General features: G+C 39.2%; 1 protein-coding gene across 2 annotated transcripts in view; it reads right to left on the bottom strand.

Moving 5' to 3' along the window:
• MRPL39 (mitochondrial ribosomal protein L39) overlaps positions 1-7,053 on the bottom strand; it is a 21,718-nt gene extending 14,665 nt beyond the window's left edge. The window contains exons 1-5 of one of the 2 annotated variants that reach the window (XM_012640136.1): positions 6,990-7,053; positions 5,977-6,183; positions 3,844-3,983; positions 1,711-1,810; positions 701-768 (exon numbers count right to left, since the gene is read on the bottom strand). In XM_012640136.1, coding sequence (XP_012495590.1) covers positions 701-768; positions 1,711-1,810; positions 3,844-3,983; positions 5,977-6,183; positions 6,990-7,053 — 579 coding nt within the window. Of the gene's footprint in view, positions 1-700; positions 769-1,710; positions 1,811-3,843; positions 3,984-5,976; positions 6,184-6,766; positions 6,804-6,989 lie in introns of those variants that run through there. The other variant, XM_012640137.1, reaches the window with a different exon arrangement.
• Positions 7,054-27,122: the final 20,069 nt, after the last annotated feature.

Genomic DNA, 27,122 nt, shown 5'->3' with positions numbered 1-27,122 from the left:
AAAAAAAAAAAAAAAAAAAAGAATTAGGCATTTGCCTATTCTGCCCCATCATAACTAAGTCTCCAGGCTTGACCTTTGGAAACCATCAGCATCCTTTACCCACCGAGCATCTGATCTAGATCATCTTTCTTGGGCCCTGTTGTTACTCAAGTCCCAGACCAACAAGGACCACCCTCATTACAAAGATAGATCATTCACAAAGAGTTTAATTTGTTGCTGTTTGGGTTAGCTTTGTCAAAGTCTGATTCTTTAATTTATCCCAGTTCTTAATGTGACCCTGTGTATACAGGGATCTCATCCGTATACAATAAGCTAAAATGGTTTAGGGTGGTGGTTTTCAAACCATGCTCTGGGGAGCCAAACAGATATAGCTCCCAGACCCCTACTACCACATCAACGAAGATAGTTACGTTTCTATATTTTATATTCTGTATATCTTGAAAACCATTATCTTAAGGAGTAGAAGGCACTTCGAGAAAAGGTCAAGCAGGACATAAAACTTCAAGACAACTGACCAAGCTATTGTGAACATTCTCATTCATATGCCTCTGTCTTAAATACGCTGAGAAAAGCAACGACAATAGATAGATTCTTTTAAATGTCCTCAATGTGCAGTACCACTGAACAATATTAACACAGGAACCATTCTAACACAGAAAGGCACAGACTCTAAAATTAATACTCCAAAGAACATACATACTTTTGTTGGCATCCACTCATCAAGTCTCTTATCCAAAACTACATCATAGCAGAAGGCGCCAGCAATTACTGTAAATACAATCAAAATAAAAAGCAAAGTCAAATCCGCCCTAACAGAAAGTTAAATTTGCAACAACTGAATATTTAGACCATAAAATGAATGGTTAGCAATCTCTCCCAACTCTACAAACTATAAAACTGTTGCTATTATCTCAGTTGCCTGCGAGAGCTTTATCAAATTTCCCCCGCCCAAAAAATTAACTCACCTTTTATTAACCCAAAATCACCAATATTTTAAGCATTCAAGTTTTCTTTAGAAATACTAGTACTATAGAGATTTCAAATAGTTAGTAGACATAAAAATTCAACAAGATATTTAACAAGTAGATGAATGACTAAATGGACATGAATACTGAATTTCTTTTATATCTCCTAAATATCTCCATTTTCGTTGTTTTGCTCATCTTAGCATCATTTCTTGAGCTTCTTTTAAATATTTTTGGTGTACATACTTCTTTTTTTAAAAAAAATTATACATATGATCCTACTATACATGCCATTGCAAAATCCTAGTTTTAGCAAAATTACAAAGAAGCTGCATGATTCCACCTCACCACAGTGGTGTCCCTCTCCAGACTCATGGTCATTTCTGGGGAAATAGTATCACCTAAGCACAGCTCTTTCCAGCAGTCTACTTATATTCCCATTTCCTCCTCCTCCACATATTTAATCTGGAAATAAATGCTTAAGTGGTAAGAAATAAACACTGAGACAACGTAATTCCATGAAATTCATATTTGAGAAATACTTTCCACTAATTATATCATGTTACTTGACCCCCAAAGACTACTTCATATTTAATCATAATAGGATGGATTTTGTTACCCACAACAAATGAAACACATATAAAATGGTAATTTATATTAGACAAAATTAAAAATAAACTCTATAAATCATCAAAAATAGGTACTAAAATATTCAAGGATTACAAAAATTGTATGTGTACATTACCAGGAACTTCTGGAGCTCTAACCAAATTGACCACATATTCATCTTTGAATGCTCTCTCTATTACACAGCCCATCATCATGGCACAAGAACGCCAGTAAGCCTAGGGGGAAAAGAAAAATACACACAAATGCGATACACGGTAAGATTCACTAAAGTTTCCACAATATTAAAATTTAAGTCAACCTTCGACTTAGGAAATATTTCTCACATATCTGTCTGTTCTCAGCATGCAACAATAGTTACTATCAAGCCATGACATTACCTCTACCAAGTAAAAACCAGGAAAGAATGAAACATCAACTTCACTCTGTTAACAATGTTTCTGTGTAAGATATGAGACAGTATAAGGGTTATCAACCGATAGATGGTTTTACTATCTAATAGTATTTATTTTCAACCCAAGATAAAGTGAACTTGTTAAAGTAGTGCTAAAATAAAATAAATATATTAACATATAACTGGTTTATACCATTTATAGAGAGAAAAACTCAATCTTTAAGAATTACTTATGACTCTTACACTATACCTAACATCATAACATATTAGTCAAGTTATCATATTTATAACAGAGCAGCCTCACCACTAACTGGGCTTTCATTTTATTAGCACATTTTGATTCATGGACATGCCTGATATAAATATCCACACAATGACCTTATAGAATTCATAAGGAGAAACATGTATACTGTACCATACCTGCCCATGTTAGTCCCCTTTCTGACATTACTCTGAGCCACTGGATTTTCATAAGCTCCTCTCCACATCTGAGGACTACAAGAATGAGGTCACTTGGTTGTGTGTGGCAGAGAGTGTCCCACTATGCATTCTATGCAACCACATTACACTAAAAATAAGTACAAAGCCAGGCCTTGAAGGCAAGTAGCAAAACGTACTTCATCTATCCTACTTAAATATTTTTAAATGTCTGTTGAACTCCAGTCAGGATGTCTAGGTTCAAATCTGGGCTCCACTACTTCCTAAACCAGTAATATTGGTCAAGCTGCTGAACTTCTCTCTCCTTGTCACAGTTTATTCATTAGGAAAATGGGGAGAATAGCACCTACTTTGTAGAGTTTGTAGGAAAATTACACAAGTTATTATCTGTAAATCACCCAGAACAGTGCCTGATACATAACATATATTTAACTACTATTATCATTTCTATCATTTTCTTGTTTAAGTCTTTCATTTCAACAAATATTTATTAAATACCTACTGTACGAAAGTCAAGGACCAGGTCAAATAAGGGAAATGGTCCCTGTCTTCACTGAGCCAAGATTCTAATGTATTCGACAGTTTATGTTACAAGACAAAATTAAAATATCATTATCTAGAGACTAGCCAAGTGTTGTGAAACCCTAGAAAAAAGAATTAATTCTGAAAAGCAGAAACCTAGAAGGTTCCACAGAACAGATGGCATTTTAATTGAATTATAAAAGACAAACAGGATTTTAACAAGGAGGAAAGACAATGTCCAGTGTTGAAGAAAGAGCATCAACAAAAGCAAGGAGGATAACACAGCACAAACCATTAGTGTCCAAGCATTCTAAGGTGGCTGGAACAAAGAGGAAGTGGAGAGATACAGTGGGAGGCAAAGCTGGAAAGGCAGGCTGGGGGCAGATTATGCAGAACCTGGAAAGTCATGTGAATGTTATGAGGTAGACACGTTTTTTAGGGGTAAGTAACATGATCCTTAGTCATACCACTCAATAAAACTCTTATAGGACTGTGAAGGAAGACTTTAAGTACTAAAAATGGGGGAGGGGGGTGTGGCCAGAGTTAAAAAGTTATTGAAACCATCCAAAGAATATGGTCAAAGGTTGAATTCAAGTAGTAGCAGTGGAAATGGAATCACCTATAATATGGAAGATGATTAATAAACATAAGTAGAACAAAGATATGAATGTTAAAGACATGTCATATAGTTTTCTCCATCCAAAATACAGAGAAATGGATACCACTGGTATTTTTTGAACTATGAAAGTGCCTGATCTAACAAGAAAAACACTATCTAGTACAGTACATTTGAACTTGGCCATATTTTTACACTTTATACTCCACAGAATATAGGTTATAATAAAACGGAGAAGGAAAAACTGGGAGAGGAAAAAAAGAATGCAGAGACAGAAATACCTTATTCACTTCTCGTGGATCATCATCTTTGAAAGTAAGAAATTTAATTTCACAGGACTTGGTCAAAGGCTTATACATGTCCCAAGGCTGTCCATCCACCAGAGCCAGAATGGACTTCCTGCAGTACCACTCACTTAAATCTAAAAATTAAAAATAAATTAATAATCTAAAGCTAACAAAATCCAAAGTGAAAAGTGACATGTTAATGTTTCATTAAGGAGTAAAACAATGGAAAGGCAAGATTCTGCAGATTGTCTCTTTTGGAAAAAAAAAAGTATTAAATATTACATCTATAATCGATAAAAAAAGTAATACCTAATACATTCAAGATATTGTTATTAACAAAATTATCCAAATCATTTATAAAAATCATTAGGGTTAAATGTAGTTTGAAATTAATTTGTCAATTTTTTTTTTATTTAGTAATCCAGCTTTATTGGCACTAAGGAAAAACTCATTATGTCAAACAAGTTCAAAGGCCCACGAAAATCAGTTACTTTTGGACATTAATACATCTAATTAAAAGTAGTGTGAGATAGCAAGTTAATTAAAAAAATTTTAAAATATCTCATAATTTGTCAATTATTAATAAAACATTTTTCTAAGAGCTAAATATTTAGAGGACATTATCATGGATACACTTGGATAGATGCACATACAACTTAGAAGAAAAGGGAAAATATATTAATATACACCCATATAAATCTGCTCTAGATTGGTTTTTGGTCTTGCTCTCAAACCATCTCTTACTTTCATGACAAACTCTTCAAGTTAAATACTGTAGTTATCATTTTTTAATTATTAATATGAATACACATATAAGGCAATCAGTTGTGGTCTGTCCCATAACCCCAGAATGCAACTCTAAACTTGATTAGATGTTTTGCAAGTACACAGCTACTCACACAAGTGATCAAACTACAGGGTCTAAATTATCAGCCACTATATAAACTTCATAAAGTCAGCGATCATATCTATTTTTGCTAACTCATAAGCACATGCAGAGCCTAGCACCAGGCCTGGAATACAGCAGGCACTCAATAAGTTTGCCGAATCACTGAAGGTACAAATGGCAAGAAAGTCTCAGGGTAGGGGTCATGTTGAGGATGGTTCAGAAGCTTCATCTCTACATGTGATGTGCATAAAGCTCTTTAAGGACCTGAGCTTTGTCTTATTCTCCTCTGTAATCCTAATGTCGATTATATAGCAGAGGTTCAAGAAATACTTGAAAACCAAATGAGTAAATAATTATCATAAGTACTAATTCAAGTGCCAGAGTAAAGAAATAGTGAGGGTGTACATTCTTTAGGCCGGCTTAAGCTGATAACTAAAGTTGTTAATTTCTTAAGTGGAATCATTACTGAGTTTTCCAAAAGTTAAACAATGCAGCTAGTCATGCCTGAGTGGATCTGCATATTTCGAGGTCTTTCTTAATTTAAGTATGACCAGTTCTATCAAAGCTACTATCCAAATATCTTGATCAAAACTAATAGAGGTGCTGTTCCCTTCATTTCCACACCAAATCACACATGGGGCATATCTCCTTTAAGATATGAACAAAACAAATATTTTCACCCCAATCACATTCATCCCATGCACATCTTCATTCACACATTTACCACATGTACATAGAAATGTAAACAAAAACACAACACACAGCAGAGGCAAGTGACAAGCAGATAAAAGATGTAAGTTAGGCTATACAGTGAAGAGGGAGAAAGAAAAAGGTGGCAAAAAGCTGGTCATCTAAGACCACAGCAATCCCTTTATCCCAAATTCCTTTAATGAGACATGCATAGTGACCGCTCCCACTACATCAGAGTCCTATCTAAAAGGGGCAAACGCACTAGCAACAACACATTCAGGTCTGGCAGCATTCTGCCAGAAAAAATTTTAGTACTCTAAACATAGCCAGATTCAAGCAAGCCCCAGGACAACCTGTGCACTACAGTGCCAACCTAACAATACCCAGAGTACCCTTCAGAGTTAAAGAAGCAGTGAACACATAATAAGGTGTCAAATAAAGGAGAACTTCTGGAAGTTCAGGGAGCAATGACATCTTGTCTCCTGCACCGGCTCTTCCACACAGCTCAAGTAAAATGGCCAAAACTGTATCCTGATTCCGATACTTACGCATGGCACAACTATAAGGAGTTGAAATATTTTTATTCATCACGAAGATAGTGCCAGGGTCAGTTTTTCCAACATGTTTCACTTCTATCTTCTCAGTTCTGGGAGTTAATGATAACTGCCTGTTTTTTTCTTTATTAAAGAGATCATTCCGCATTTCTGTCAATTCTGTTGGTGACAGTTGAGAAGCTGGTGATGTTGCTATAAATCCTGTGGAGAAGTTATAGTAAGTACGAAAATAGAAAAAAATGAATAATATACTGCCTGTACCCAACCAGCTCCACTGCCACATCACCATCCTCCTATAACAAGGAAAGATAAGAGGCAACAGAATTTTAAACTTCGTTCGCTAAAAATGCACTCATAGGTCAACTTAAATCGCTTTCTAGTATCAACAATTAAAACGCCAACAGAAGAAATGCAGCTGGCCCACACAGCTGACCCAGATCTGCACCTCGACTTTAAATTTGCTCTTTCACATTAGATCTCTATTTCCCACCAACTTCCTCTGCGGTATTCCAATCTGTGCTTTACAATAGGGACAAAAAGTAACCAGGAAGCGAAATCAAAACGAAACCAAAGTCACTGGGGTGAGCACAGTGGTCGCTTTGAAAACGTCTGAAGGACAAGGAAACTTCAGCATACTAAAGTTCCCAGGCCAAAACTATCAATATCCAGAAATGCTGGAATTAGTTTTCCAAACCCCAAAACCAGGAGACTTGAAAAGTATGAGTATTCCCATGAGAAGACAAGGACGTATTTGCACGGGACGTGGGTTCCTTCCCAGAAGTACCCTCAGCTCCTGCCGCGGCCCGGCCGCTGCCCCTGCCCTCCCGCAACCCCTCGCTCCCACGGATTTGTCCTTCCAGGTTGAGAGGCGGCAACTGCCACGGGGAGAAGGGAGAAGGAGTGAGCTGAGAAACCCTCCTCCTTCCTCTGTCCGCAGAGCCTCCCAGGACCCGCTTCAAGCCCAATCTGGACAGACACCACTCTCTAAGCCTCGCTCTCAAACTCACTCCAGCCAGCACTGCCCCCAGGAGCAACCCGCCAGAGGCGAAGTCCTCGGACCCCCATAGCCATCGCCTCCACCGCAGCCGTGGAGACCGGGACGCACAGGTCCTTCTCTGCCCTCTTCCCCCGGAAACTGAGCGCGCACCCGGGGTTCCGTAGGACAATTTCGTTCCGGCCCCGGAGCTCGGGCTGCGCGCCGCCACTGGGGGGCGCGTTCGCGCCTCGCTGAGGATTAATTAGCTGAGGTCCGGCGTCCCTTAGCAGGGGCACGTTCCCGAGCGCGGTGGTGGCCCAGAGATACTGGGCCCCAGGGAGGTTGGCCTGCCACGTCGTGGGTTCTGCAGCGAAATAAGTGTCTCCTTTTGGGGGAACAGAGTCCCACAGACGCCATCGTCCTCCACCCTTCGCAAAACCCTTGCTTCCCAAAAAGAATATACGTATTTCGGGGCAAAAAACTGGGGAAAGATGGCTTCTACTTACCCTTGCTTTCATGGTCAGCTGATGACGTCTTCTAACTCGGCGCTAAACTCTCAGTTTTGCAGGGTGGGTTCTTGGGTGCGCTGGAATGGGTCTGCGCCTGGGTTCTCCATTTAGTTGGCCATGTTAATATAGGCCTTGAAACACGTCCAGTTGACACTGAAAGGAACTTTGTAATCTGTAGGGCTCTTTACAAATGATATAGTTTAGTTCATATAGTCTCTATAGAGTGTATAGTAAAAAGCATGTAGGGGCGGAATTTTTGTCTCTTGTCCACTGATATTTCCCAAGTGCCCAGAACAGTGCTTGGCACACAGCACACAGAGCCTGCTAGATATTTGTTGAATGAATGGATGAATGCCCTTGCAAAAGAAAAGAAAGAAAGAAAGAATTCCAGTGCAGTTGACATTTAATCCCTTTCTCGTACCAGGACATTATTGTTATTTGAAGTAAGCATTCCATAGGTAAAGTATGGAAACGTTTTTATTCAAAGTTGTTTAATGCTGCGTAGGTTACAAATTCAGCCCCGCTGCCTTTTCCCCCAATTCTGTGCTTTGACTTGCAATTCGATGCATCGCCACCAGGTGGAAGTGCCTCCTAAGGTACAAATGCTATGATAAGACTCCTCAGCCCAGATTTTACCTTCGCAATAACTGCGCAGGGAAAGTGTATCTTCACTTTTAAAATGAGAAATGTAGGTAAGCTTGGATTTAAACCCGGTCTACGTTTTACCCCGCCACCTCTCATTTAACACCCTATTTCAAACCGTGAAATGTACATATATACTCATATGGGGAAGTGTCTTTTGCTTCCGTTTTAAATTTGCATACAATGATTGCCTTAAAAGCTTTTTTGTTTCACTAGCCTTTTAGAGACTGTACCCATTTAACCCCAGCTAGAAACAGTATAGTTGTCCTTAGGAGCTTTGCAACGTTAAGCAAAGCTTCTGAACATAAACTTAAGCAAGTTTAATCGTAAAAGCGTTGGAGGCAGGTAATTGGAGCTCACCAATATCACAGAAATTAACCTGCTTGGAAGGTTGTCACCAGTGATAATGGCCAACAAATATTGAATATGTGCCAATCATAGAGCTTGGTTTATTAATTTTCACAGTCTACCTGAGCAATGGACATAATAATCTCCATTTGCCAGGAAGGGAAAGTAAGATTTGGAGAGCTTAAGAGACACACCCAAGGTAATCTTTGGCCAAGAATTCCACCCCCTGCCCCCTGCAAAATATTTCCTTACTTCAAAACCCCTCTCTTGCCTTCTTTATCAATCATCTCTCCAAATCTTAGTCTGACTCTGTCAATCTCTCTGCCAAATAAAAAGAATCAGGTCAGTGACAGTAAATATCTAAGAAAAGTCTGGAATGTTATTGTGCCAGAAAGTAAGGAAATACAGACAGACAGAAACATGTTAAAAGAACACAAGATCCAGCATGAAGGGGCTCCCGTTGTTCAAATTTAGGACAGTTTGAACAACAATAGAATGATGATGAAAGATTATAACGTATATTTTAAAAACCCGTGAATCCATAGTGATACCCAAAAATAAATGGGGGCAGAGAGTGGATGAAAAGTTTTCTTTATAGAAGAATGCCTGATAATAAATATAGTAGGAATAATGGAATGGGGAAAATTACCATTCTATAACTACCAATGTAATAATTGGTACAGGAAGGGATTATCGATGGATGCCAAAATCAATGGAAAAAGTTTATTGGGGATCAAGATATTTATATAGTCTCTAAGTATCACCTCACGTATTACTGTCTAAACAAAGGAATAAATAAATAAAACCTTTTCAATGGAGAAATCTGATAGATATCACCTTAACAAAGGGGTCAAACTTATCCTCACTCAAAATGGGACAATCTGACATGTGTGCTTCCCATTTGTGATAAACAATATCATCTATATAGTAGTCCTAACATAAATATTTAACCAGAATCTAAAGAATTATGAGGAAATCAGACATATCCAGAAACTGATACATTTTATAAAACAACTGACCTGAACTCTTCAAAAATATAAGTTGCATGAAAGTTGGGCCAAAAAAGGTCAGGCCACTGTTCTGAATTAAAGACTAAAGAGACATACAGCTAATCGCACTGCATGATCCTCACTTGGATCTTGGATCAGAAAGAAAAAAAAGTTTACAAAGGATATCATTGTGATAGAGAAATTTGAATATAAATATAAATAATATTGTATCAATGTTATATTTCTTGATATAATAATAGTATCATGGTCATATAGGAGAGAATTCTTGTTCATAGGATATATATTAAAACATTTAGGGGTAAAAGTATCATTATGCCTATAACTAACTCTCAAAAGGTTCAGCAAAAATAGGGGCTCCATATTGAAAGAAGGAACAAGAAAAATGTGGCAAAATGTTAGCAATTGGTAAATCTAAGTAAGGTTGTTAATTGGACTACTCATTCAACTTTATTCTGAAATTTTTCAAAATAAAAAGTTTGGGAAATAAGCACAGTGGCTTTCACCATGACAATTTGTTTTGCTCACATTGCCTGTCAGTGGTAGCAGCTACCAGCTAACTGTGGCTGTGCAACTTTATTCCAGGATCCAGGCTCTAGAAGCAGGTCATGATCATTGGGACACTGGCTCTTAAAAGCTCCGCTCAGACGCTTCTAGGTCTCAGCCACTCGCAGTCCCCTGGCCCCAGCAAGTCCCATGGCCAAAACCGATGTCCGTCAGGCGGGAGGTGTATGCCTCCTGCAGGGAGCCAGTGGATGAGTTTATAGACTTCTCATTCAAGAAGGGAAGCAAATCACTGGAATCAAGAATCCAGGAACACAGTAATCTCAAGATCACAAAGATAAGCTGGGGCTCAAACTCAGACCCGGCTATCTGCAAAGCCTAAGCTTTCTTTTTTCTCAAATTCATATGCTTTTTAAATCCAAACGTTTGATTTTACATTTTCAAATTATTATGCATTTGCTTGTTGAAAAATCAAAAACTATATATATAATTAAAAGGTGCACAGTGAAAAGTTTCCGTCCTAGCTCTTTTCCCCATTCACAAGTTTTTCCCACAACCCCTCACAGGATACCACTGTATTAATGTCTTCAATATCCTCGAGAGTTCTCCATGTCTCTATCAGCTAATCCCAATATATATTCTTATTTTCTTCCTTTTTGATCCAAAATGCAACATATCAAATACATGGTTCTGTGCCTTGCAAAGCTGTGCTTTTTAATCAGTCTGTGTTAGTTCAGGTCCTCTGGGGAACAGAGCCAAAATAGAATTTAATACACAATTTAATATTTGATTAGGGGAAATGCCTGTGAGGGAAAAGGGGAAGGCGACCAGGTTAGGCTGACCCCATGTGAAGTAGAGAAGGTAGGAAGATTGAATGGAAACATTCTCGACTGCCCATGCAATCTAAAGAATGTTCGTCAAGGCCATCAGGGGAATCCTCAAAGCCAAAGTTGGTGTGCCTCAGTGTCCCCACCATGCTCAATCTTTGAATGGGAACAGCCCGTGGGAAACAGAAAGCGTGGCTGCCTCAGAGCAAACACAGCGACATTCAGATCTTGGCAGCTGGGGCCCTGGGTCAGTCACGCTTCCTGTATTTGTAGGTCTATGAAGCGCATAAAATAAGCTGTATTTCAGGAATCAAAAAATTATTGAAGCATTTGGTATGCATTTTACATGTCCTACATAATAAACGGTCACACATATTTGTATCAATTATCTCATATCAGGGCTCAATGCCCTCCACTTCCACCTGAGGACAGACGCTCCAACTGCTGTGAAGTTGTTGGAAACTTCTGATTTCAAGATTGTTCTTTTTTAAGCACAAAAGGAGGCAAGAAAAACTTCATCTTTCTCTGCTTGCACCCCTTTTAATAAGAGGATTTGTTCTGTCAAATTTGGATTGGGTCAAAAGGCCACACTTAAAGATCTAGAAGGCCACAGGTCACCTTAAGGCAGCAGGGCGGCCGTTGAATATAAAGATAAGCACATGATCATCCACTTCCTCAGCTATCATTCCTCCTGAGACCATAAGAAAATCTTGTCACTTCTTTCCTAATAGCAAAGAGAGAACCAAGGATACAGATCACCAAGGTATAGAATTTCTTATAAATAACTTATAAGTTAAAATAAATAACTTATTTATTCTTATAAATAAATTTTTTGTTTCATTTTACAAAAAAACTACAATATATGTATATATGTGTGTATATGTATGAATTGTGTTAAGAAAGTAATTTTTCGCTTCTAGCCCTCATTAATAAATACCAAATAATATTTATTTAAAATTCTGATGATCCAGCAAGTGTTGAAAATACAAATTAAATCACAAGTTGAAGGGCTAGTACAGACCACTTATTCCACTCCCCTCACTTATAGACAGAGAAGATGAATCACAGAAAGGATAGTACTTGGTTCAAAGTCATACAGAATGCTAGGGTAGCATCTGGGATCACTGGAAACACCAGGGCATGCAGAAAATGCCAGGACTCCTGAAATTGGCATGCGCTACTTAAAATCCTTTGAATCATCCCACCCTGCAGCAGCCACACCAAATCCTTCATTTCATAGTTTAGGGAACACTACAAGAATTCTCCTCCCATTTGCTTAGAAATTCAAAGATGTACTAATCCCTCAAACATATGTTAACATGGATTTTCTTTGATGAAAAGGGACAAATACATTCCCCAGAAGTAAGCTCTTCTTTCAGTTCCCCACCCTATTCCAGAGCAAGAAAGCCTGTTAGACTAACTACATGCTCATTTAGAGTCTTTTAGGATGGGGTTCATGGCTCCTGGGTTGTAGGGTGAGAATTGGTTAAGGTAAGGGTCTTTTGGTAAAACACGATACTTTCTTCCGGAACCCCTTTCCCTTAATTATACATAACTTTTTTTTCTATTTTTTATTGTTGCTTTAAATTCCAGACCAGCCCTGCCTTATTCCTAGTCCCTTAGCTATGACACTTGTCTGCCCTCCCTCCTCTCCCCACCATTCAATCTTGACTTACCGTGGGAATAACACACAGCTGGGTCCTGATCAGCCAAGACCCACCTACACCCGCTAACCCCTAAAATGCAGTACAGTGAGGGATAAATGCCTAGGTTAGGTCTCAGCTCTCCGTTTCTCAGCCCTATGACCTCAGGCAAGTTGGACTGTAATTTACTTAACCATACTCTCTCTCTAATGTACACTTAGAATATTTAAACTATTTTTGTGTGGCAAGCTTCTATCTAGTATCGGTGTACTGGTGTATTTCCTCAGAAGAGGTTTCCAGCAGTGGAAATGCTTGTCAAGAGTATACACATTTGAGATTTTGATGAGGACTGCCAAAGTGTCCGTTAAAGCCATGAACATACAAGACACAGCAGAGATATGTTTACTCCAGAGGATAGCTGTGAATATTATCCTAGTGGTAAAAGGCTACACTTTCATGTATCTTTGAATTTGTCACTGAGGTCTAGGGTCACACCTTTCAATCTTCCACTTTTCCTGTTTCATGTACCAATTTTTCAAACCTTGCTTGGCACTTACCTATAGGGGTCATCACAGAAAATGCGAACCAAAGAGCCAATAATTTCAATTTCATGTCAATCTCTGGTCCAAAGGGCTTGGTTTTATCTCTAAATCCTATTATTACTTTTTGTACCACACAATTACATACCTTTAATCAGAATGAATCGATCTAGCTGGACTTTCTTTAATACTTTCCTCTTTATTCCCTCTTTCTTAACTGTTTTTACATCTTTTACTGTTTTTTTTTTTTTTACATTACACAAACAACATATTCTCCTATAAAAATTCAAACATTAGGAGCATAGAGTAAACATGAAAGCCTTCCTTCTCAATCGTGCTGTACTCTCTATCTATATGTCTATACCTATATCTCAAATATTATTTTTTCAGTCCATTATTTAATATCTAACTGTTCCACACAGATGTTATTTGGGTTATTCAAATAAATCCCCAAGTAGAAGTAGCAAGGCAATGAGATATAAGAACAACAAGACTAAAGAAATATCAACTCCCTGAACATTTTTCTCTGTGACAACTGTGGGAGTATTTTGATAACTGTTGGCAGCAGGACACTGCATGTGATGTGGGGAAGGAAACCTTGGCAGTCAAACAAGCAAATGGTTTGGCGACAGTTTATTAAATTTCTGCCATGCTTGCAAATGCCAGTAGCAATTTCTCAGACTGCAGAATTGCTACGTGTAACAGGTTTGAGAATGTTTCACAATTGTCATCAAATAATTCATCCTTCAAAATTAAAAATTATATGAACACTTTGAATAATGGTCACTACTAAAGCAAAAGCTCTACTGGAGTTTACATATTTAACTTGTGTATTTTGGATGCTACTCTGCCATAGAATCTGAAGGTAAGAAAAGCATCCAACTAAAATTATATGTAATTCAGTCTTACTAGTAGGTTTCTATCAGGCTATTAAATCCTCTTCAGGCAAAAATAATAATCCCTACTTCTTTCAAAATTTATAGCTATAAATGTCAACATTTTAAAAGATTTCAAATCAATATCTAACACTACACCTTAAGGAAATAAAATAAACAGATTAAACTAAACCCAAAGCTAATAAAAGGAAGGAAATGATAAAAATTCGAGCACAATCCAATGAAATAGAGATTAGAAACATGATACAGAAAATCAATAAAACTAAAAGTTGATTCTTTGAAAATATGAACAAAATTGGCAAATCTTTAGCTAGATTGACAAAGAAAAGAGAAAATACAAATTTCTAAAATGAGGAATGAAAGAGGACACATTACTACTAATCTTATAGAAATAAAAAGGATTATAAGGAAAACTATGAACAACAGTATGCCAACAAATTAGATAACTTCGGTGAAATGGGTAAATCCCTAGAAAGACACAACTACCAAAACTGACTCAAGAAGAAACAGAAAATCTGAATAGGTCTGTAACAGTAAAGAGCTCAAATTAGTAATTTTTAAATTTCACACAAAATAAAAGACCAAGTCCAGATGGCTTTACTGGTGAAATCTGCCAAACATTCAAAGGAGAATCAATTAAAATTCTTTATAAACTCTTCCAAAAGATAGAAGAGGAGGGAACACTTTCCAACTCATTTTATGATGTGAGAATTACCCTGGCATTACCAAAACAAGACAAAGACATCACAAGAAAAAAACAAAACAAGACTATAGACTGTATCCCTTAGGTTATATAGGTGCAAAAATTCCTCAACAAATACTAGCAAACTGAATCCAGCAGAATATAAAAAGATCACATACCATGATCAAATAGGATTTATTCCAAGAATTCAAGGGTGGTTTAACATATGGATGTCAATGGTGTGTGATACACTGTATAATAAAGAATAGAAACTACATGATTACCTCAATAAATACAGAAAAGATTTTTGATAAAATCCAATACTCTTTCTTTTCTTCCTTTTTTTTTTTCTTTAGAGACAGAGTCTCACTCTGTTGCCCAGGCTAGAGTGCCGTGGTGCCAGCCTAGCTCACAGCAACCTCAAACTCCTGGGCTCAAGCGAGACTCCTGCCTCAGCCTCCCACCTCAGCCTCCCAAGTAGCTGGGACTACAGGCATGCGCCACCATGCCAGCTAATTTTTTCTATATATTTTTAGTTTTCCAACCAATTTCTTTCTATTTTCAGTAGAGATGGAGTCTCATTCTTGCTCAAGCTTGTCTCGAACTCCTAAGCTCAAATGATCCACCCGCCTCGGCCTCCCAGAGTGCTAGGATTACAGGCATGAGCCACCGTGACCGGCCTTTTTTTTTCCCTTAACATCTTGCTGGTAGACAACCAACCCCTTTCATGATAAAAACCCTCAACAAACTAGGAAGAAAAGGGAAATTCCTCAACCCAATAAAGGGCATATATGAAAAACCCACAGCTGACATCACATAATGGTGAAAGACTGAATATTTTCCCCTAAATCAGGAACAAGAAAGAAAAAGATGTTCACTCTTCCCATTTCTACTTAACATTTTAATAGAGTTTGTAGCCAGAAAAATTAGGCAAGTCCATCTAGATTGGAAAGGAAAAAGTAAGATTATCTGTACTTGCAGATGACATGATCTTATGTATAGAGAATCCTAAGGAATCCACTACTGGAATAAAAGAGGTTGCAGGATGCAAAATCCATATACAAAAAAATCAGTTGTATTTCTATAGATGAGCAATAAAAAAATCTGAAAATAAAATTAAGAAACTTATTCCATTTACAATAACATCAAAAAGAATAAATTACTTAGCTATAAGTTTAGCAAAATCTTGTACACTGAAAACTACAAAACATTACTGAAACACTTTGATAAATGGAAAGACATACCATGTTCATGTATCAAAAGATTTAATACTTCTCACTAAAAAAATTCTGTGAAAAGATTTGGCTAAATGCCAGTAGCTTTTTCTTAATTAAGAATCTCACTCAGGCTGGGCGCAGTGGCTCATGCCTGTATTCCTAGCAGTCTGGGAGGCCTAGGCGGGTGGATCATTTGAGCTCAGGAGTTTGAGACCAGCCTGAGCAAGAATGAGACCATGCCTCTACTAAAAAAATAGAAAAAATTAACTGTACAACTAAAACTATATAGAAAAAATTAGCCAGGCATGGTGGCGCATGTCTGTAGTCCCAGGTACTGGGGAGGCTGAGGCAAAAGGATTGCTGAGCCCAAGGAGTTTGAGGTTGCTGTGAGCTAGGCTGATGCCATGGCACTCTACCCCAGGCAACAGAGTGAGACTCTGTCTCAAAAAAAAAAAAAAAAAAAAAAAAAATCTCATTCAATATGTTGGAGCTTTTGCATGCAGAAAGAGGAAAGGGAGTACAGAAAAGATAAAAGTGATGATAAGAGAAGGCTCGGAAGAGAGAATAAAAGAAAGAGATGGTCTTATAAACCCCAATTCTCATGCCACAGTCAAGGAATCTCTTTCTTCTGTCTCCCTATATCCCTTTCTATTCTAACATTCTTGACTCACTGGGATAAAATTAAGTATACTTTTAAACTGAGAGAGAGAGAGAGAGAGATTCAGTGGCTAAGAGCAGAAGAGAGAAAAGATCTATAGTAGTTAAGTACAGGTCACTTAACCATATTAACAACTTTCCAACAGTAATGTATGTTTTTGTTATTAGAAGAATTGCTTAATTTTTTTTTTCCTGAATTTGACGACTGATGCATAAGAGCAGTCTACTTTTATAGCTGAAAATGCCTTTAAAATCATGTATCTCAGTCTCATTTTCTACAGATTAGGACCTAAAGTTCCAGAAGTATTAGGTGGGTTACTTGAGACGATGTCTAGAAAAAAACTCATTGCTTCTGGAATGGCCAGTATATCTCCACCTTTGATTTTCAGTGCTCCAGGATGTGGAGTCCTCATCCTAGGAAGGAATGACAAGGATGGCACTTCCGCCACAGGCCCTAGCCCTGCATCCTGCTTGTTAAATATCATCCAGCCCAAGGTGCATTTTCAAAGCCTCCATTGTTCCCTGCCATTGTGTGCACTGGCTCCAAGCCAACAGACAAGCATTTGAACTTCTGTCTCTGTGATGATTCCTAGCACTTCAGGGAATTAACAGCCTGGCCTTCTTTATAAAGTTATGCTTCCAGGAAAAAAAATATTTTTGAAAACTGGTCCCATTCCTAGAAGCAGTCACATCTATAAGGCATAAAGCCAGCCTTAACATCCATTTTAAAGCCATCCACCTGGTTTAAAGGGGACAGATCCAAGAACAGAGTGTAATTCCTAAATCTTTGGGAGTGAAAAGGCATCGTTCTTCTGTTCCTTGTCCATAGCATCCAATTTCCGCTGTAGCAAGGTAAATCAAGTTTATCCATGTTCTCTGACCCCTTCCCAAAGATTTCTAAAGATAAAAGAGTGCAGATTAGATGCTGATAAGCAAAGTTATTTGAGGAATAGAATTCCATTATCATTAAGAATCTGATTATGCAAAAATATATAAATGTTTATATAGATACACTAGAGAAAAATGTGTTCAGAATACATAGTAAACACCAACTAAATCATAAGCAGCCTGTTTTTGCTGCATCTACTCCTACTTATCTTTCTTAAGTTAGACAACACACTAAACTCTGTACTTCAAAATAATGCCTTGAAGGCTAGGTCCAAAGAAAAAGGGCTACAGAAGATCTGGTCTCCTTTTTTTTAATTTTCTGTACTCCAAGACAAATTAACAAAAATGCAAAGGATTGCTTCAAAGTTGTGTTTTTCTTTGTTGGCAAAATGGCAGAAATATTCCCTTGGCAGACAGGCAGGGTAATAGAATCAACTACTAAAAACTCAAATATTACTGTTGCCAATTTGGCCACATAAATCAAAAACTTTAAAAACACCTAAATTTTTACTCACTGAGTACCCTGAGGGAATAATTAGACAAGGGCACAAATACATAAGAATGTGCATCCAGTTTTATTTATAATGTTAAAAAATCAAAACACCTAAAAGTAAATAAACAAGATCTGTTCAATAAGTTATTACATCCCCACAGTCAACACAGTGGTGCCATCAGGACTTAGGTTGTACATTGGTTGACTTGGAAAGATGATTGTAAGAACGGAAGTAACGTGGCAGAGCTGTAGAGTAAAGCCTTCAGTTCTTGACCAGTCGAGGTGAATATAAATGAGGAACAGTGGACAAAACGCTTAAGCACACTGAGTCTGGAGTCAGCCAGGTGTGGTTTCAAACCTTGTTCCACTACTGTCTCAGTCAGTTCAGGCTTCTATAACAGAACACCATAGACTGGGTGACTTCAACAATAAGCATATATTTCTCACAGTTGTGGAGGCTGGAAAGTCCAAGATGAAGGCACTGGCAGATTTGGTGCCTGGGGAGGGCCTTTTTTCTGGTTCATAGGTGGCCATCCTCTTCTTGTATCCTTACGTGGTGGAGAGAGCAGAGAGAGGAAGCAAGCTCTGTGTCTCTTCTTATGAGGGCCCTGATTCCATTCACAAGTGCTCCTCTCTCATGACCTAGTTACCTCCCAGAGGCCCCACCATCTAATATCGTCACATGGATGGCTAGGATTTCAACATAGGAATTTTGGAGGGACACAAGCATTCAATTTGTAGCAACCACCCACAAGCTGTTGTAACTCTGGATCTGTTGTTCAACCTCTCTGTCCCAATTACCTCACGCACAAAATGGAAATAATATTTTTCCTTATTTAACATGATTGTCAAAAGATTAAATTAGATAATATGAAAAAAAGCTTAGCATAGTGCCTAGCACATAGCAAATATTTAATAAATGCTAGATAATACTAAAGAAAAAAAAAGAAGAATCAACTCAACTGCAAAAGGGAACAGCACATGCAAAAGCTCTATAGGTACTGGATGAGGAGAAAAAGATGAAGCCCTGTTGTATGTTCTGCTTTTATTCTAAAAGCCACCGGAAACCATTGAGGATTTTAAGCAGGAGCTCTCCGTGGTTTCCATCATCCTCTTCTCAAACTTTGTGCCATCTGCCAATTCTCTTTCTCCAGTACTTGTTACAAGGTCTTTGCACATGATGTCCCCTTTTTATAGACTATTCTTTCTACCTTTCCTCTCCTACTTCCTTCAGATTTCATCCTAAGTGCCGCTAAGTCTTCCCTGACCTCCGTGACAGAAATCCCCTTTTAAGAGCTCCCCAAGTGCTTACTTTGCCTGATTCATGTCCATCTCCCCCACCTACATCTCCTCAAGATGAGACACTGTTCTTGCATATAATTGTGTCCTCACCCATTAGCATAGTGGTTGGCCTATAGTAGGTGCTTAGTTCACATTGGGTAGTGGAAGATAGAATGAAAGAGAAAGAGGGAAAGAAAAAAAGTGGAGAAAAATGAGGTGGGGTGGGAGAATATGAGATCAGCTCAATTTTAGACATTGATTTTCAGTGGCACATCCAGGTAGAGATGTTCTAAAAGCAGGGCAAACTGATGTGGAGCTTAAGAGAAAGATCTGAGCTAGAAAAATGTAGACAAAGGAGCCATTAGAACAAAGGAGATTACTGTAGCAAGTGAGTGGGGAATAACAGGGTCTTTGGAGACAGAAGGTTTGGGGTTACTAACTATGAATACGGATAGGTTGCTAAGTCTCTAAATTTCCTAAGGGAGAACCCCACACAGATAGGACCCAATCCCAGCCAGCCAGACTCCCAATAGCATGCTTCCCATGTCCCCGAACAACCTCATGTCCAGGCTGGTCACTTTAGAGCACCCTAAATATTGATCATACAGAAATGAGTCAATTCTATTGGTTTGGCAACTGGAGCTTATTTGGCACTTATTGCTATCTATCAGTTATAGATAGGACTATTAAAATATGCATAATTATACCTTTCCCAGCTCTCTCACTGGATTGTTGCAGCGCTCCAAAGAGAAAATGCATGTGAAAGAACTTTCAAAATATCAAGTGTCAAACACATGAAGATGACATTGTCGCTACAGAGATTAAGTGACAACATTAAGGATGGCTTTTTCTTCCTCCTAGAAGAAAGAAATGCATTGCTTTCGAGTCCATCTTTTCAGATATCTCAATGGTTGTATTAGTCCTTTCAGACTGCTTTAACAATACACCTTAGACTGGGTAACTTATAAACTACAGAAATTTATTGTTCACAGTCCTGGAGGCTGGGAAGTCCAAGATTAGGGTGCACTAATCTCATTCATTAGGGCAGCACCTTTATGAACGAATCGCCTCCCAAATGTTCTACTTCTTAATACCATCACCTTAGGAGTTAGGTTTCAGCGTATGAATTTTGAAGGAACACAAACATTCAGACTCCAGCAGTGGTTAAGAACGTGGGTCTTGAAGTCAGACAAACCTGGGTTTAAATCTGGCTCAATTATTTCCTAGTCCTAGGTCAGGAACTTTTAACTTTTAACGTTTCTAAGCCTTTGTTTCCTCATCGGTAAGATGGAAATATAACAGCACCTCCTCACAAAGTGTTTTATTTGATAGTGCCTATAAAATGTTTTGCATAGTGCCAAGAATATAGCACTTAATAAATATTAACAATTAACATCATCATCATTATCTTTAAGAGTGCTCTAGAGAGCAGGAACCAAATGGAAGAATCACTGACTCTATCCCAAATCCTTTCAGCATTTTCTCATCTGGATTATATCACCCAAGATACAAGATGTTGAGTTAGATTGCATAGCTCCCTGCAACATAATGGAGAGTTTCTACCCTCCCTATTCACTATTTAATTATGGACATATATTAAGTATACCTGTCCTAGGCAAGCACTCTTGGGGGGAAAATAAAGTATAACTTGGGTCGAGTTATATGCAAAAAGGTAAATCCTTTCCCAGCACATGCAGAAGGATCTATGCTGATTTGAGGCCTGCACAAGAAGGACGTAACTGGTGTTCATTCCAGGCATGGCTCTTTGCTTATCTTGCTGTAAGAGCTTGAATAAGCCCTTTCACCACTTTGGGCCTCGTTTTTCTTAACTGTAAAATGAGGAAGAGGAAAATGGTGGGGGAGGGCGGTGGAGTTGGAAATTATCTCTAAATTTTCCCCAAGTTTTAGTTGTTATGATTTCATGGCTCTAGACTAATTGAGTCCTGTCCATCCTTTGTTTGACCCTGAGAAATGTTTGTTAAATGTTAGTTCCTCCCCTGTGAAAATTCCATTAAAAAAAAAAACATGTTCACTACAAAAAATTAAAAAATTAGCCAGGTGTGGTGGCATGCGCTTGTAGTCCCAGCTACATGGGAGGCTGAGATGGGAGGATTGCATGAGCCCAGGAGTTAAAGGTTGCAGTGAGTTATGATGACACCACTGCCCTGTCTAAAAAAAAAATGTTCACATTACCTAATGTCTTATTCAATTGCTAATTATTATTCAATAAAGAAACCAACTATGAAGTTGATAATAAATATGCTTTTAAAAAAAAGAAAGCAAGCACTAATAAACTAATTTACTGATTGCTGGTGACCTTCACTTAAATGGCAGGTGAAACTAACTTAGTGATGTTAAGTAATTTAGAAGTAGAGAACTGAAAGAATATTCCTGCTTATAGTAATTAGAACCAGATGGGGCTAGTGAGATAGATGTTCATTTTTCTCGGAAGTTTTGAGTACTGTATTGTTAGAACATCCCTAAAGAAGGGCGTCACTTTGGAACAGTAAAGTAAGGTGCTAGCTGGAGACAACGTGAGCTTCTCTGAATAGGTTTATTTGGCTGGATAGGAGGGTGGGAGGAGCACAGCATGAGCGTGCTTGTGGCCACATCAGGATGGAGTGCTGGAACCAGGCTTCTGTCAGAAAACGATCTGAGGAGATAATGGTGAGGGATAAAAGGAGTTAGGTAATGGGGACCCTGTTAATTAAAGACTTTTAATTTTATCCATAGGAGTTTAAAATTTATGAGAGACACTGGGGAATTTACACGGTTCTGGAAATAGGAGACTTTTTTCTCTCTCTCTTTTCTCTAAATTTCACCGTGTGGGCACACTTTCCAGCACCTTCTCCACACCCATGAGGAAAAATAACCCATCCGACACAGAAATACCAAGTCTGAGATGTGGTGAGAAGTCACTCCATTTAAACCCAGACCTTTCCTTCGTTGCTTGTTTTAGGAAATGTGCCTCAACACCTTCTCAACTTTACTTTGAATTCAGAGTTAGAATGGGTGGAAAGAATAAAAAAATGGGAAGATGCCCTAAAACGCCAAGTCCCCATTCATGTTTTCCTGACAAAACTGCTTATAGAGTCAAAGTGATTATGGTAGGTGGGGCAGAAAGAAGGGAGTCAGATGATCATGGAGAAGAGAACAGAGTTTAGAGGGCTTTCCGTGGTGTTTCATCCCCCTTCCTCCCCTTCCTCCCTACCAGTGTCCCATGCTCCCTGGTGCAGGGATTCTTACAAGCAGAACGATAACGAAACCAGCTCTCAAATGCTCATTAAGGAAGCAGTATTGTTAGGTAGTTAGCAAGGGATTCCAGGTCTCCTAGGGATGGAAGTGGGTGCTTTGCTTTGATGTAATTGCCCCACCTGGGAAGAAGGACAAGGGTGGGCCTCAGGCCCCCATCTTGGTCCTGCCCCACCTTGATCCTGCCCTGAGCTACTGCCATACCTGGGGGAGGAGGGAACACCCTATGAATCTGCCAATCAAAACTTCGCATGCCAGCTGCAAAAGAATGCAGAGGACTCTCTAGACCACAGGCCAAGCAGCATAGGTATCACAGAGTCCGGAAATTGACCTAGAACAACCCGCATACATAGTAATGCAACTCCCAATCGTCCAATGAAAGTGGTTTCATGGTGACATCTGAGCCACTAGGGAGGTCCCAATCCGGGCATTATAAAACAAGACGAAAACTATACTAGCCTCTTTTTTCGCCTTCCTTTTGCTCTCCCTTTGCTGCAACAGTGGGGCCGGTCATCATCTGTGGCATATGTATCATGCTCTGTAAACCTATATCTTGCTCTTGCCCTACAATCCTATTTTTCTCTCCTCAATAAACCTCATTTTCATGCTTGCCTTACTTTGGTGTGTCTGGTCATTCTTGGGCCACAAGCACGTCAAGAACTGACGTTTCAGACAGAAACCTGACAGTATTAACTATCGCTATTTCTTTCACCATCCTGTTGCTAATGTTTAACTTGAAATTTCATTATTTGATTTTATCTAACAAACACTCTTTCCTGTGACCAAAACTTTAGTCAGTTTCCTCTGAGTCTTCTTCTTGACTAGGCCTGACCTTGGGCTTCCCTCTCTGTCCTTGTAGAATCCAGTTTGAGCAAGAATCCTGCTAAGTCAGTTTATCAAAAATCCCCCACCTTTGGTATCTGACCACCCTGGATATCTAATCACCCTGGCCTGCCTTCAGCAAGAATTCTATCAAGTCAGTTTAGCCAGAAACCCCTTATCCCTGATGTTTCCTCTTAGTAATTTTCCGTCTACTGCCCACCACCTTGCTTCTTAGTTGTAAGTCCCCACTTGTCCTTGTTGGAGTTGGAGAGTCCAATCTCTCTCCTCCACTGCACAACCCCATTGCAGTGGTTCCTGCTATACCTATCACCGTGGTCGTCCCCTTTGAATAAGGTCTGTCATCCATCTTTAACAAGTGTCATGAATAATTTTTTAAATATATCTTGTGCATTAGTTGGTTTACTATGTATAAAGCACAAGTCTGCATATTCTTTCTACAAGTTTTTTGGAGGTTTGCTTTCTCTATCATCCAAATGGGCAATGACCTCATAACTACTAAATATAAGGAGGTCATTCTCAATTCTCTTTTTAGCATGTGACACTATAAACACCTCCAGCATTGGTTCCCAATTCTCTTCCAGTTCGCTCTTTTTTTTTTGAGACAGGGTCTTGTGCTGTTGCCCTGGCTAGAGTGCGGTAGCCTCATCATAGCTCACTGAAGCCTCAAACTCCTGGCCTCAGGTGATCCTCCTGCCTTAGCCCCCCAAGTAGCTGAGACTACAGGCATGCATTACCACATCCTGCTAATTTTTTCTATTTTTAGTAGAGACGAGCATCTCGTTCTTGCTCAGACTGGTCTCAACCTCAAGCAATCCTCCCACCTTGGCCTCCCAGAATGTTAGGATTACAGGCATGAGCCACCATGCCCGGCCAGTTCTCTCATATTTGTTAAGTGCTCTTTCTTGTGTTTTTTCTCTGGGTCTTCTTCCTACCTTTTATTGCAGTTATTTACTTAGATTTTTCTGTAGATAGGTATTCACTTTTTTTATCTGATTGATCTCATTCATTCTCATGGTTGCTCCTGGCTTCTAGAAAAGTCCTCAAACACCAGTCCATGGACCAGTTGCATCAGAATCAATCAGGGTACTTGTTAAAAATACAGCTTCCCAGGGGTCACTGGGATTGAAACTTCTGGGATTCAGGATTTTAACATAATTTTAAGGAGAAAATCACATTTAAGGATCTCCAAGGGAGAAGATGGTCTGGTGATTGGTGTTCTAGGAGATGCTGCCGCTACTTACATTTATTTCTTTAGTCAATCCTGAGGGTTTCCTGAGCTCTAGACCTCTCATTCTAACAGATTGCTGGTCACCTGTCAACTCATCCCAAAGGTGCTGCAACTATGTATGGTCCCTACGTTTCTTCTTCAGTTAACGACACTATTTATACTCACCACCTACAGCCACCCAGGTGAAAAAGCTGTTACTTATAACTTTTCTCCTTTCTCACCTCTACATCTGATGGATGACATACTCCAGCTGAACAGGTTTGTGAAATATCATCTTAATAATACCTGGTTTTTCACTTATTGCACTATGACCATTTACTTCACACCTTCATCTCTCTCTCAAAGTATTGTAATAGTTTTTAGACTTGTCTAACATTCCAATTCTCTTATCTCTAATCCATCTACTACATTTCCATAAGAGTCATCATTCTAGGGCGGCACTGTCTTGTAGAACTTTCTGCAATGATGGAAATGCTCTATATCTGCATTGTCCAGGATGGTAGCCCCTACCTCCATGTGGCTATTGAGAGCTTCAAGTGTGGTCAGTGTGAGTGGAGAGCTGAATTTTAAATATAATTGAATTCAAATTGATAGAGCCACTTGAATCTAGAGGCTACCATATTGAACAGCACAGTTCTAAAATATGGGCCTTTTTATATATTCCTATCCCATTGCTTTTAGAAAGCTCATTACTTGTCAAATAAGGTCTAGAGTCAGTAATATGACATTGAATGACCTTCATAATCCAACCTCCTTTTCAGTTTCTACCACGACCACCACCCCTATCCCAATTCCACATGTGCTCTAGTGCTGTAGAACCTTGCTTTTCCTAAACAAGCCATAGTTTTAGAAGTCCCAGCTTTTGATACTGCTCTTTTCTCTATCTAGAATACCCTTCCTTTAATTCCTGCCTTCCAAAATTTAACCCATTTTTCAAAGTCTAATAAAGAAAGCCCTTTCCCTACCCCCAATAGAAGGAATATCCCCTTATCATTGACCTTGGACAAGCCCTTTAGCCTGTCTCAGCCCAGTTTTCTCATCTGTAAAGTGGGAATGATAACATTTCCTCTTTTACAGAATTGTTGGGAGATTAGATACTGCATTATTCAGCCTCTCCCACTGAGAAAGCGTGCAATAAAAACAGCTGTTATTTTCTGTCCTCCTGTAACATTTATTATGTGGTATTAGAGATCTTTCCAGATGAGACTCTCTCTCCTTAAGACTGTGAGCTTGTTAACAGCAAAGCCTCAATTCCTGTTCACTGTTGTCCTCCAGCATCTGGCACATTGTAGTCATTTGACAAATGCCTTGGCTGGGTGGCGAATAAATAACTGAGTGAGTCAATTACTCGCATAGGATGTCACAGAATTTTTTTTCAAGTATGCCTTTTTTGTGTATCTTTAGGGAGGAGTAAAAAAGACATATAATTGCAGCAAGAATGAGAAAAAGAGGATGCCATCAACTTTTCTTTTTAAGCATCAAATCTTTCTTACTGCTGCCCAGAAAAACTGGCATAAGCCTGTTGTTAAATCTGTTCTCCTTGCTTGACTGGAGTATGAGCTCTAACATTTTGTTATTTTGACTTTCCTTTCTGGGCCCCCTGGGTCCTCGCCCCTCCCCCCATGGGTACTAAGCTTTCATCACTGTCACCAAGGCAACAGCAGGGATGCCTCATTCCTTTCAGCTCTGCATAGCTAAACTCTAGTCGCCTTTGTCCACTGAGCTAGCTGAATTCTTTATACGTACACCACTAAATCAACTATCTTGTATACAGAACTTTGCCCATTTTTCTACCTTACAAAAAAAAAAAAAAAACAGATGTATAAGAATTTCTTCTCCTGGGAATGTCCTTTTTCCAGACCCATCAATACTCTTGAATACACCAGACATTTTTGATCCCTAGGAGCAAATATAAAAATTGCCAGTTTAGCCTTTGTAAGTCTGTCCAATATAAATGCGGGTCAATTTTAAAGTACACAACAGAGCATTCATAATGGATTTCCCTTTTAAAAGCACAGTAGACCAAAAATAAACCTGACAAAGGGCAGCTGTAGAGTTTTAACATGTGGAAAACTCCACAGGCAGTTATGTAACTGGAAAGAAACATGATAAATATTTCACACCGTTAGATGAACTTCCCACTCTGAGACTTGAAAAAGCAAAGAACGCAAAACACACCTTAAATCTCCAAGGAGCAAAAAGCCTAAATGGAGAAGAGACCAAGGCTATCGCTAAAATCTGAGACCTGACTTCCAGCACGAGTCTTGGTTGCTTTTTCTATATTTTTTATTTTTTTCTCGAGTCCGAGGTGGAGCCCGCGAACCTCATCTTGTCGGAGCGCCTCCCCTTCAGCTTCGCTCCTTGGGCAGAAATTTTCCAAAAATCTCCACCCTTAGGCTGAAAAGCCCGAAGAACTTTTGAGCCAAGGAGGGGAAGAAAGGACTTGGGGCAAAGCAGGAGTTTCCCCACCCATACACACCGCCATCCCCCGCACACCCTCTGCCCGCCCGCGCTCCCCGCCCCCGGGCTCCCGGCCCTGGGGACAGCTGGCAGCCCCGCGCAAGACCAGACACAAAGCCGATCAATCCCAGCGGCGCGGGGGCGGGGGACGAGCCGCCAGGGCTGTCCCTTCCGCTGCTCGCCTCCTGCTGCCCCCTCACTAGGACCCCGCGGACACCTTGCCCGGCTTTCACGCCCTCCCCGTCTCA

The sequence above is a fragment of the Propithecus coquereli genome, unplaced genomic scaffold (assembly GCF_000956105.1).
Source record: "Propithecus coquereli isolate 6110/MARCELLA unplaced genomic scaffold, Pcoq_1.0 Scaffold149, whole genome shotgun sequence".
Classification (NCBI taxonomy): Eukaryota; Metazoa; Chordata; class Mammalia; order Primates; family Indriidae; genus Propithecus; species Propithecus coquereli.
This window is presented reverse-complemented; position numbering and strand designations above follow the sequence as displayed.